Source organism: Lactuca virosa, chromosome 7, assembly GCF_052849685.1.
Source record: "Lactuca virosa cultivar CGN04683 chromosome 7, Lactuca_virosa_CGN04683_v6, whole genome shotgun sequence".
Taxonomy (NCBI): domain Eukaryota; kingdom Viridiplantae; phylum Streptophyta; class Magnoliopsida; order Asterales; family Asteraceae; genus Lactuca; species Lactuca virosa.
Window position 1 is genome coordinate 210,595,610 of NC_136432.1, and position 13,293 is coordinate 210,608,902.

The following is a 13,293-nucleotide window of genomic DNA, read 5'->3' on the forward strand; positions in this document are numbered from 1 at the left end:
AATACTTACCGAATAGGTGGTGGGGACCTAAGAAACTTAGACAAACTTGTAAAAACAAATTAATGAGCCGTCAATTCGTTTAAGAACTTTGGACTTCGTAGAAAGAAGTTCAACTCTCATCAACCTATCGAATAAGCAATGAGAACCCACCAAAGCAGGTCAATCCGAACCGAATGGGAACAAGAATCATCAACAAGGAGATTCAAAATTTAACAAAAATTTGTCTTTTTAAGCTTAAAAGCCTAATAAAAATATAAAATTTGAAGTAAAAATGAACTTTTTAATTCATCAGTCAACGTAAAATGGGCACCAAACAAAACTTATGGTGTTCAAGGTGGGTTTGAGAAGGTTTATGACACATTAAGTTGGCCATATTTGGAATATATTATGATGTTCTGATGATGATTTGGTCAGAAGTGATGCTTGTGGTTGAAGGCATGTTTATCTTATTTGCGTATGTCGATTCTTAATAACAATATCTTTTTTCTAAATTTCAAATTTGTGTAAGGTTAAGACAAAGTGATCATTAATTTATTTTTCTTTTTCACAACTATATATTAGTTATGGTAGATCTTCATGGTGCTATTAAAGATATGGCACAAGAGATTAATTATCTCTTATTTTGATGTGAATGACATGTTATTTTTTATAGAGTCAAGAAAACGACATTAATATCGTTTGTATCTTGAACTTTTTTTGTTTGTTTTTGGGTTGAACAAATTTGCAAAAGTCAAATTCATATATGATAGGATGGACTTTGAGGATATTGAGACATGATTAATGGGTGTTGTCTAATGAAACTTCCATTTATTTATTTAGGGATTCATGCTGGTAAGAACATGTTATATACGGTGTGCACCCCTAACTCAAACCCTATTATGGGGGACCTTCAACGGGTTGAACTGAAGAGTGGAATCTTATTATGGAAAGGTTTTGGAAAGAACTTTCTAATTGGAAGGTTAAAGCTCTCTCTACCGGTGGTCGTTCTATTTTGGTGAAGATGGTGTTATGAAGTTTTAGGATTTTCTACATAACTATATTTAGAGTTTTGTATAAAATTATCAAGTTAATGAAATCTATACCAAGTAGATTTGGGGGAAGAGATACTGATGTAGAGAAATTACTATGTGTTTCTAGTTCTTATGTGACTTTGTTTTGCACATAGGCTATGGGATATGTACCCAACATGAAGGGCATAATAATGATGCATTAGGCTATGGGATATGTACCCAATACGAAGGACATACTAATATAATGCATGGGATATGTACCCAATACGAAAGACATACTAATAATGCAGACAGAGGATCAATACATGCACACCACCCACTTTAGTGTGGATGGGCATACACCAGCCGTGTCGTATGTCACATGACATGATGACTCTTTCGACTAATTAATATTGTATGCCATTTAGCATGCTTCCGACTGTGAGGCTAACTTCACTCATTGTGATTTTGATGTATTAACGAACTAGCAAGCAAGAAACTAAAGCTAAAGATTTCGACAAATGAAACAAATATATATATTATTTCAAACTTTTTGTATTAAAAGACAATTCTCGATGGATTCTACAAATGAACCCTCCCTACTATTTATAGATCCCTACACCTCCTCAATGGAAGCTTGAAGCTTGTAGAAACCGTACTATCTTTGACTATTCTGGACTATTTTAGATTTATTTACATTTATCCTACTAATTTACAAGGCTTCTATATTATTCTTTACTACTTTTATAGTTTCTATATTATTCTTTACTACATGTCCTACAAATTTCTAGGACGATTCCAACATTATCTAAGTCACTCTTGAAAGATCTAGCGTCAATCGTTCCAAAATCTTCCAAGTTATTTTTGCTTCCTCTAGCATCGTCTTGTGAGCGGTTCAATCTTGTTCTACGGATTTCTATAATATTCCAGCGTCTTTCAGAGTCTCACTCACAGGGTGATCACTCCGAATTCAGACATTCTTCTAAAGGATCCTTCTAGAAAATTGGTCCGTGGCACGTGGCTCGGTGGCTGACAACACAAGTTCCTTCCAAATTCTTTCTTTTTTTCTTTACCTTCTTCCTCCCGTGACCACACCCTCAAAGCCGTAGAAATTCAGAATTTTTTTCTTTTACCTTCTTCCTTCCATGACCATACCCTCAAAGCCATAGAAATTAAGAATTTTTATGCATGTAAAGCAACTCATATTAGCTGTTAAACACTACCAAGCTTTAAGCTTTTTCTTTCCTTTCATTTATTTCAAAAAGCTATAAAGCTATAAAAAGCCGAACATAAACTATATCTTCGCCCAAACTCTTCTCTGCATCACAAATCTTAAAAAATACAGCAGAAATTCAAGAAATTCGAAGAGGGATTTAAATGGCTCACGTATAACGACCAAATATCTTGCATATATTACATCTAATCTAAAATCTAATACGCTAAAACCAAACTTGTTCAAGAAAACAAGAACAAACTATTGAACAAAACAAGATATGTACATACACAGGCAAAATCACCAAAAACTAAGCATTCGACATTGACACTAATCTGTTTCATGATCAGGAGCAGGGGAATACCAAGCAGGAAATCTTCCTTTTGACCGAAGCAATCTGGTGAACGGTGAGTCCGGCATTTTCCCCTTTTCTTCTTCCTCCATCTCCGCCCTACTCTTCGGCAGTCCGTCCGGTACTGGACATGTTCTTCCACCTCCGGCGGCTGCTGTAATATCCGAGTTTGTATTACCCAAGTTTGATTCATTCTGATGTTCTAATTGCTTTTTCGATTTGTGAATTTCGGAAATCCCGTGTAAGCATCTAACTAGCGATTTCACACCCCCTGATTCCAGAATCACCCTCTCCACCACCTCCTTTGGCTGCTCTTTCTGTTCACAAATGAAAAAGATTACCACAAATCAAACTTCAATTAACGAAAATCAAGTTGACAAATTGCGTTTATGTATTAGTTAAAAGGTAATCGTGTTCTTACTTCCAGATCTTTAAGCTCGAAATAAGCTCTCCAGCAGCTGTATGACGGGTCTCCTTCAAGCGTTGAACAGTAATCTGATCACCAAGGACATAAACTTCGATTATTAGAACGAAAAAACAGAAACTGAATCTGATCTATCAAAATCCGGTCGTTTTTAGGGTTAATCAGCGAACTGTAATTCGTTTTGCTTCATCGTGATTCAAAATCAATTAGTACAATTAAAAAAGAGTACCTGCTAGATCGTTTTCGGATTTCTGGATCAACGGAGGATCCTTAACGATTCTCTCAAACTTGCTCCGACTAAACGGTTCGAGTTTAGGTATATACGCATTGTTTCTGGAAGAACAACAGATCGTCGTCGTCATCGACGGAGCTAATGGCACTGATCTTATCATCATCGTCGCCCGAGTAAAATTACGTGTGTGGATTTAGAGTAGTTTTTGGTGAGTGATGATATTTATAAATTTTCTTATTCATGTGATATTAATAGACATCGATGGTATTTGGATAAGGATGAGATATTTTAATGAGTTTTCATGTTTTAGTTCTTTTTTCGTAGTTTTGATTATGCTGTGATCTTGGCCGTTGGATGATGACGATTGGTGGTTTCCAGAATCCAGTTGGTGTAAGGACGATGCAAAGGGGTTTGGTACTTGATACTGTATGGTATGGTGCGATACATGGAGAAAAACTTTAGGATATTTTATTGTGTACTTGTGGAATGTGGACCAATGGCTTTTTCGCTTTTCGGATTTATACAAGTATTTTTTTTTTTCAGGTATCTCTTATCTATATAAAAGCATCTTGATTCATGTATTTGCTTTGGTTTTCGGGTTATTTGAAAATACTTTTCGATGATGCATTGTGGATCTTTAAATTTCTATTGGATCAAAATTATGTGTGTCTTATGTAAGATTTCTTTTAGTTTCGTTTGATTTTTTATTTTTTTATATAAATTTCTAATTAGTGGATATCATATGAAGTATAATGACAACATAAAACTATATCATAACCACATAACGAATATAGCATTATCTATACATGTGACGTCTAAACATAAAATTATACCATATGCACATAACGAATATATTATATCCATATATTAATTGTTTTGTATTTTTATTTTTATGTTCAATTTAGGCGCAAATAGAATCAATATTATCAATAGTGCAACTCTTGTAATTAAGTTAGAAGTTTAAACCAAAATTTTTTATTTAAATGATTACTTAATTGACGAATAAGTAAGTGTAGGCGAATAAACATATATGTCAGTGAAAATGGGAGACTTCCCAAATCGAGAATTAAGGTAATTAGTGAGTTATGGTAATTTTCAATTCTTTAGGGATTTAGATATGGTTAATTCCATACTTAACTATTATTATCACCATTATGGAGTACAACAATCGAGGTGCGAAATTTCATAAATGTTTTTCTTCACATGATAATTTATTTATTTATATATATAATGGGATATTTCACAAAAAATATCTTATTGTATTTCAAAATAAATTTAATTGATTCGTTTCGAAATGACAGGTGAATCAGAATAAATACATCGAAAATATGCTTTAAACAATAATGCAATGACTTTTTTGCTATATAACCTTAGAATTTACAAACCTAAAAGAACTATTCAATAACACTTCATATACATGTTCTACAACAACATGAAGAATATAACTAAATAGTAAGTAGCTAAGCTAGCATAAAACTAACTACATTTTCAAGAAATCTTGAATTTGCAATAAAAAAATGTTGGTTTTGTTCTTTCAATTGTTTACTAATGAAATTTTAGGTATTCCACGTCAGCAAGGCTTTCTTTCACTAGTTGCACGTAAGTTAGCAAGCTCTTCTTTCACCCGTCTAATTATTACTTCTGCCCTTTTCAACTTATGACTGATTTCATCATTTTGTGCCTTCAACACATTGTTCTCCTCCTGTTACATCGACATTATTAGCCTTTACAACTTTTAACAATAATTTACACCTAATCGATTTTATTTTATTGGGAATTTATCATTTGTATTACAAAGTAAGAGACTGTTTGATATGCCACTATATGAGTCTGGTAAAAGGTTGTGTCTGACTCAGTCATATCCAGACCGTTTGATACCACAATTAAAAGCCTATTACTAAGTTTGGTATGACTCAATCAGATCTGACTCAATCAGCAACTAAGACATTTTCCTAGCTTTGTTTTTCAACAAAGAAAGGTAAAATATCGAACCTTTATTTTGGCATGATGATGGATTTGTTGTTGGAGATTTTGTTGTCCTTCAACTTCAAGCTCCATCACATTCTTCTTGAGATTATCGATCTCATTCTACATCCATAAAAAAAAAAGTAATCAAAACAAGATATCAAGTAATCAATTCATCAAAAGTGTTTTGATATTTTTATATTCATAGGCTTTTTCAAATTCAAACCTTTAACATTTCATTTTCCATTGTAAGCAATTGTTGTTGCTTAACACCCTCATTATTCTCCTTTTGCCAACTTGCAACCAATGCTTCAAGCTCTTGAATACGAATTCTTGCAGAAATTAGCTCTTCATCCTTCTCACAGTTCACTTGTTGTACAAACCCTAATCTTATGCTCTTAAAAGGAGAAGAACCATGTTGACCCTTTGACCTTGATCCACTTCTCTCAACTCTTTTTAATGGTGAATTTATGTTGTAGGGAGATGTCACATTCACATCAGCCATTTCCTCCATTTCCTTAATCTAATATGCATTTCTTTTGTTAATACAAAAATACATCAACATATTATATATTATATAGTTTATGGATTTGCTTACTTTCTCATTATATTCTCTAGATTGAACCTTTTGGAGATTCAACTCAATGATCTATTGAAATAAACAAGTCATGAGAAGAACATTTTAAATAAAGAAAATGATAAGAAGTAAGAAGTAAAAGTAAAAGTAAAACCTCTGCATCTTTGGAGATGATTTCTTTTTGAAGAATGATGTTGCGTCTAAGAAGATCTTGAAGCTCTTTCTCTTTTTCATCTAAATCTCTATAAATAAACAAAATCATATATAATAAATTTACATGTTTTTAACAATGTACGAATTTTGGATTTTAAGTTTTTAACAAACCTTTGCATAACAGAATCATTGCTTTGTTTCAAAGCATGAAGCTCTACTTCTACCTCCTCCCTTTGCAACCGTTGTCTTTCTGCATCTCCTTTCACCATCTTAATCTTGGAATTTCAATAAACTTTGTTAATATAAATAAAAGAAAAATATAAAAAAAAAAAAAAAAAGTTTTAGTTTCTTTTTCTTTTTTTTATATATATTACCTGGTTCTCTAGTACATTCACAGTGCATTCTAGCTCTTCCACTGACTTTTCATAAACCTTCAATTCCTCTTCCTTTTCATCTTTTTCACAACTAATTCTTTTCACATCTTCCTTCAATGATTCTATCAAAATGTTCTTTTCATCAACAACAGTTTCAAGTACATTGCTTTTCACAACACTTTCATAGACTTCACATTGTAAAGCTTCAAAATTAGCTTCTTCAATCTCATGTTTCTGATCTTTTAACATGATTGAAAGTCTCTTGTTTTCCTCTTTTTGTATTCTCAACTCTTCAACATTCATTTCCAATTCATGTTGAAGTTTGCATGATGACATTTCAAGATCAAAGCTATCTTTTAATTTCATATCCACAAATGAAATAATCATGTCTTCCTTAAACTTCTCAAGTTCCATAAAAATACTAAATTTCTCTTTCTCGAGATCATTATTTATAGAAGCCATTTTTTCTAGCTTCAACAACAACTCAATCTCTTTTTCAAATGAATCAATCACTATTTTCTCTTCATCTTCATCTTCATCATCAATCATTTCTTGTTGCTTTTGATCAATAACATTTATTTCCTTCATTATTGTAAAAAGCTCATCTCCCATATGATTAAACCTTTCCAACATTGCTTCCTCCATAACTTGTAAATCAAGAATCTTTTTTTCAAAATTTGTAATTTTTATCGAAAGGTTTCCAGTTTCTTCTTCTTTTCTTGAAATTCGATCAAAACCATTCTTGATGTCAACCAATAACTTCCCTCTAAGCATGCTACAAGCTTCAAGTTCTTTTCTTGATTTACCATTTTGCCCTTTTAACTCGGATACTAAAGCATTCGATTCACATAATCCATGGTGAAGTAGACTCTTTTCTACATTCAAACCACTCAATGTTTCCATTAATATTCCCATGTGACACACATGTAACACAGACACAACCCAATCCTTTGCAATTATCTCACACCATATCTCCTCATGCCACGTCAGCATTTCATGAACACAAGACTTGATATTGTCAAAATCAGATGGCTTTGGTATGAGATCTTGATTTTTAGCTTGGATTTCAAGAATCATATGTTCAATCTCTTCCACTTCTTTCTTCATTGAAATTGTATCTGTTTCAATTTGTGTTTCAAGAATCGAATAACTTTCTCTCTCGTTTATTAAAAAAACTTCTTTTTTCTTCATCTCTGAGATCTCAATCTTCATTTCTTCAATCATAAAATCGGTTTCTAAAAACTTATCAAAGTAACAACAAGACTCCACTTCAATTGCAAAATCTTTTTCTATAAGACTTTCTTTTAACTTATCAATCTCACATTCCTTTTCAACAATTTCTTCATCTTTTTTGTTGCAATCTTGTTGGTGTGCTTCTGACATTACCAAAATTGCCCCTCTTAATGACCTCAACATCGACTCCATTTCATTACTTTTTCTTTTTGCATCCTCTAAACATGAATTCAATTCCTCAATCCTTAACTCCTTTTCATATACATTTCTTGCAATAATCTTTAATTTCTCTGAAACCCATTCTTGTTTTCCATTTACAAACCGATTCATGACATCATCAAGAGCCATATCACCAACACTAAGAACCTCTTCAATCTTTTCACATAAACTGAATAAAACTCTATCTTTCTCTTCAAACTTTTCTCTTAATGTTTTATTGCATTCACTCATAACATCTAGTTTCTCTTGCAAAATGATCAATTCTTGTTGTGTTTCTCTCTCTTTTAAACTATTTTCTTGCATTTTTTTCTGAAAATTGCAAAGTTCTTCTTGTAAGCAGACTATAACCTCACTAGTTTCAGCCTCAACTTGTTTTCTTACTTCATCCATTTGTTCTTCATCCGACTCATGAAAAACTCGATCATTTTGGTAAAAAGTATTCAATTTCTTGGCTTTTTCAAGAGAATCTTGCACTTTGTTTAATGAAGTTTGCTCTTTTGATTCTTGACTTAAGATTTTGTCATTCAAAGAAGTGATTTCAGAATACTGATTATTATTAATGTTCTTGAGATCTTCAAGCTCATTGATTGATACAAGATTTTGTATCTCAAGAGCTTCAATGACTGATTTGGCTTCTTGAAGCTCTTCTTTTAAGTTTTCACATTGTTTTGTTATTAACAAAAACTTTTCATCTGTTTCAACATGAATCGATCTCTCCTCTTTGAGAATAATTTTCAAAATTTCAACCTCCAATTGTAAATCCAGTATTTCTTTGGTGTTATTTGCAAGAATTTCATCCTGAAATACCATTGAAATTCTTCTTATTTAAATGTTACAAAACACTTGTCATATTCAAACATAAGTAACAAATAACTGAAAAGGTTGAAATTACCTTTATGACCTCAGATTTTTGCATTTCTAGTAAATCATTTAAATCGGCAATTTCCCTGCAGAGTTTTGCATTTTTCTCCATGCATTTCTCTAACTGAAATTAAAAAAGAAAAAGTTAAACCCAAGTTTAAAATTGATTAAAGAGCATAAAAACAAGAAGATTGATTACCTCAAGTTGAAGAAAATCATCTTGTTTTTTGTCTTGTGTACTTTCCTATTGCCATTTTCAAAAGGGTTAATAAAAAAGGATGATAAATGTAAAAAAAAGAAAATTCAAAAATTACCTTTTCAATACTTTGATTCAAATTCTGATCAAGAGACAAAGTCAACTGATCCCTCAATTCAGAAACTTCAGTCAACAACATTTCCCTCTCCCCTTCTTCATAAAAATCTTGAAATCTAAACAAAATCCAAAAACACAAAATCTTGATTCTTGAAATCCATTCACTATTAAATATAAACTTTGATTTTATTGAAAATCTACCTTCTAAGTTGTTCAAGAAGCCGAATATTTTCCACTGCAAAACGTGTCACTTCAGGATTCCTCTCAACTTTTCCACGAAGAATCTTGATTTCTTCATTCACCATTTTGTTTTCTTCTAACAAATAAGAATCAACACTCAGTGATCCAGATAAAAGACACTCCATCCTTTGTATTTTATCTTCTCTAAACTTCAACATCATTTTTGTACACCTGTTTTCCTCCTCCCTTTGATGCACCTAATATCAAATTTTATATAACTTTTTAAATTATATATATAAAAACACCAAAGAAAAGTAGAAAAGAAAAGTAGAAAAACATACCAGGCTATTCAATTGTTCTATTTCTGCTTCAAGTTGTTTTATAGAATTTTCAGTAGATTGCTCTCTTCTTAAAGCTCCATTCAATGAAGTCTCTAATGATTTTAACTGACATACAAAAAAGTAAATAAAGTATTACTTTCAAAAAGATAACAAAAAGTCAAAAAAAAAAAAAAAAAAAAAAAAAAAACTGTGTTTTTGTTATTATTACCTGTTTACAAGAAACTCTTAGGATTTTTTCATCATCATCTTCATAATTATCATGTGAACTTTCATTGCTACAATTCTCATTTTTTGAATTATTTGTTAGTGATCTTGATATGTTGAGGCGTTTAAGAGACACAAGCTCCTCCTAAAAAAGAATGTAGATTTTATTTTATTATATTTATATAAGTTTATATTTATAATAAAAGAAAAATAAAGGTCTTACCTTTAGAAGTCGAATCTGATGTTGAAGTGCTTCAACATCTCCTGATGCATCTTCATTAATCACAGCCTTGATAATGACAATAAAAGATGGAAAATTGTAAATCTTGAAGAACGTAAGGGTAACAAGGTAAAAAAGACACCAAAATTTAACATGAATTGAAACTATGGAAAACTATCTTACATTGTTTTGAATAAGTTTTGCACGTTGTGCAAACTTTAAAGTGTTCAAAGTCTCAGTAGCAGAACTATCAAAAAATTAAAAAGAAATTATTAAATAGTTAAATTATTTCCTGTAATAATAATAATAATACAAGGAAAGATATAATAACACACCTTATTGAAGGGCTCACGTTAGCAATTATCATTGTTTTTGAGTTTCCACCTAATGAGTCCTGCATTATATTTGTAGTAAGGTCATTTCTAAACAGAAGGGTAAAATGGTCATTTACTCAAACAAATATTATTATCGATTCAACCGCTTTATCCATACGGCAATTAATAAGAATGAAAAAAGAAACATAGAAAGTCAAGAAAATTTTGATTTTTTCCCTATTAAGGTCAATTCTAAACAGAAGGGTAAAATGGTCATTTATTCAAACAAATACCTGAAGAAGGAATGTGAGTCTAGAATCTCTATAGGGAACATGTTTTGTCCTTGCATTAGCACCATCTACTAGAACCATTATTACATGACTGTATAAATAGACAAAATTTGCATTAACAAGAAAACAAATACAAAAAAACAAGAAATTAAATTTATAAAATCACGTAGTAAAAAAATTTATACCCAAGTGTGGATAATGATTTGTTAATATTTGCAGCTTCTTTTAACCTCTCACCTTCGGCACCAGAACTCTTTTGCCTGTTTGAACATAATAGTATAAATTTAGTTTTATAAAAAAAAAAAACAATAAATAATATAAAACTGAATCTTTCACCTTTCTGATCCAGCTAAATCAACAAGGTTTAATCTTGCAAATCTTAGGTTAGATGTTGAATCTTTTTCCCATCTACTTTCAATTACACATGTGAAAACACTATGTGAACGACTACTTTCTCTATTCATATTTGTAGAAGCAACTCTTCTGTTTGCAGAACCCTATGATACATTTGACAATATTAGTAAAAAGAAAAGGTAAAAATATCAAGAACATAAAAAAGATTAAAAAGATCATATTTTTTACCTGACTTAAAAGCCTAAGAATATCACCCACTGTATGAACTTCAAATTCGGTTAAATTCTCAACATATACTCCCTTTTTAACATCTTCCCGAAGCTAAAAGTGAGAAAAAAGAGACCTTTTTAACATAATGATGACGTTTATAAGGTCAAAAAAGGGTCAAACTCAAAGATTTACGTACTTGTAGATTTGTGGATGAAGGATCAAGAAGATCGGTGATTTGTTCGTTGTAGATTTCCAAGAAAGAACACTTGCAATTGTATGTAAGTCTTTCATTCTTTCGACTTCCTTCTTCCTGTATATGAAAAATGAATTTTTGAGATTGGAAATACTTTTGAAGGGTAGATTTGGAATTATGAATATGTCATAAGTTATAACACTACCGCTATGATTCTTGAAAATAGGAACTCGAATATTCTAGGTGTCATTCCACGATATTGGCTAGGTTTTACTTCAAGATTGTTTATTTCACCAAGCATTGTGTGTGTTTTCCCACTTCCAGTCTGTATAATTACATATAATATGAAGTAAGAAACTAAAAATATTATGATTAAAATGATTGAAAAGTGTTATTCTGATTAACTTAATTTACCTGTCCATATGCAAACATACAACTATTGTATCCAGATAAGCAATTCTCCACCATTGGCTCACCAACCATCTTGAAAAGGGTTTCCTGAAAATTTTCTTTTTTTAACAATTGTAATAGAAAAATTCAAGAAGAATGAACTTAATGTATCTGTGTTTTTACTTGTATACCTGGTCAATTGTTTCACATGCTACATGGTCAAATGTAAACCTAGTTTCTGGATTTCCAACCCATGTCAAACATTGTGCACTTTCCTGTTTTAGACACCTGTTGTAACCTTGTGAAGTGATTTCCATGCCATTGAGAGGTCGGATACGAATCAAAACCTGAAGAAATTATGCGCATAAGTCAAAAAAAAAAAAAATCAAAATCTTTTGAGATTAAATTATATCAAAAGAAGCTTACTTGAACATTGTGATCCATCCAGAATGATGGATCTTCTCTAAGATCAAAATGAGGGACCTCGATGGTATTTACAGTTGTACAAGTGTTGGATGTTACAGGAATTCCTTTAGATAAAGCAGCAAAGTTTCCAGTACGAACAGGAGGCCTAGAGTTACCTCCATAAATTAACCCTGGATTTGGAGGCTTGGTTACAGTTTTTGTAGGTGTAGAATGTGCAGAATTAAGCTCCGGAAACCCCAAAGAAGCTCTTCCCAAGGTCCTACATGACCTAGGAGTATTCACAGTTGAATCATTGCCCCACCCAAATCGATCTCTAGCTAAAACCCCTTGCTTTTCTGGAGTTCTCATTGTCATCGCAGATTCCTGATGCCTACTTTTAGCTTTAGTCGGTGTTCTATGTGTTTTTGAGCTTCTGAACCCTGGTTCCTGAGCTGGTTTACTAGGGTTTTGAAGGGGTTCTTGAATTGAGTTCAATGGAGGCCTGGAACAAGAGTCGATGCTCATCCGACGAATCGATGACTCACGAATGTTAACATTCACCGGCACATTTTCAGTTTCTTCGAAATTAAGATTTTTACCGGAATTTCGTCGCGAGAGCTTCGAATCTCTTATCATTATGAATCAAGAAACGAAAACCAATAATCTGAAAAGAGAAGGAGAACCAAACAGTATACTAGACGCAAGATCAAGATAATCTAGTAGAATATCGAGCTGAAAATGGAGGTGAGAAGAAGATCATTTCAAATCTAGTACAAAAGCCCTAAATGAACTGTAGTTTGTTTGGTTGTTTTCATGTGTTTTAAGGGAATGTAATTGAATTCAAATGACTGTTTTTTTGAATTGAAAGCTTTATTATTGGATTCGCCGAGATCTGGTTTAGGATTGACGGCTGAGATGTGTTGCTGATTTTTGAAATTTGGGGCGCAGGTAGTAACGTATATCGCGCTTTGTTGGATTTCAAGTTGGAGAAGGGTCTTATTTAGCAATATACAATAAATCAAGGGGGAATGGGTAAAGTAAGATATGCAATACTATGGCTTACTAACGGCTATATTTATACAAAACCTAAACTTGTTTTATTTTATGGTTAATTACAGGAATGGTCCCTATGATTTTGGGTAATTTGTACTTTTGGTCCTTCATATTTTTTTCTTGACTCGAACAGTCCCCATTATATGTTTTTATTGCGTCGGTGGTCCCTGCGTCACATAAAAAACTAACTTGCCCTTACTATTTTTTTATATTTTTCATTTATTTTATAGTTAT

General features: G+C 32.0%; 2 protein-coding genes across 2 annotated transcripts; both read right to left on the reverse strand.

Moving 5' to 3' along the window:
- Positions 1 to 2,359: 2,359 nt before the first annotated feature.
- MEE14 (maternal effect embryo arrest 14) lies at positions 2,360 to 3,441 on the reverse strand. Its single transcript, XM_079061619.1, has 3 exons — positions 3,208 to 3,441; positions 2,976 to 3,049; positions 2,360 to 2,871 (listed from the first exon to the last, which is right to left on the reverse strand). The coding sequence occupies exons 1-3, from the start codon at positions 3,371 to 3,373 to the stop codon at positions 2,533 to 2,535; spliced, it is 579 nt and encodes a 192-aa protein (XP_078917745.1). The 5' UTR covers positions 3,374 to 3,441; the 3' UTR covers positions 2,360 to 2,532.
- Positions 3,442 to 4,586: 1,145 nt separating this feature from the next.
- Positions 4,587 to 12,825, reverse strand: LOC145124586 (kinesin-like protein KIN-12D). The gene is made up of 25 exons (XM_079059995.1): positions 12,028 to 12,825; positions 11,793 to 11,948; positions 11,626 to 11,709; positions 11,417 to 11,536; positions 11,215 to 11,328; positions 11,037 to 11,129; positions 10,791 to 10,951; positions 10,640 to 10,714; positions 10,458 to 10,545; positions 10,186 to 10,244; positions 10,034 to 10,097; positions 9,854 to 9,919; positions 9,635 to 9,775; positions 9,427 to 9,531; positions 9,107 to 9,342; positions 8,907 to 9,021; positions 8,792 to 8,836; positions 8,624 to 8,716; positions 6,280 to 8,529; positions 6,077 to 6,180; positions 5,907 to 5,994; positions 5,774 to 5,824; positions 5,402 to 5,698; positions 5,203 to 5,298; positions 4,587 to 4,912 (listed from the first exon to the last, which is right to left on the reverse strand). Exons 1-25 carry the CDS (start codon positions 12,640 to 12,642, stop codon positions 4,781 to 4,783), a joined length of 5,448 nt encoding a protein of 1,815 aa, XP_078916121.1. The 5' UTR covers positions 12,643 to 12,825; the 3' UTR covers positions 4,587 to 4,780.
- Between the last annotated feature and the right edge of the window lie 468 nt (positions 12,826 to 13,293).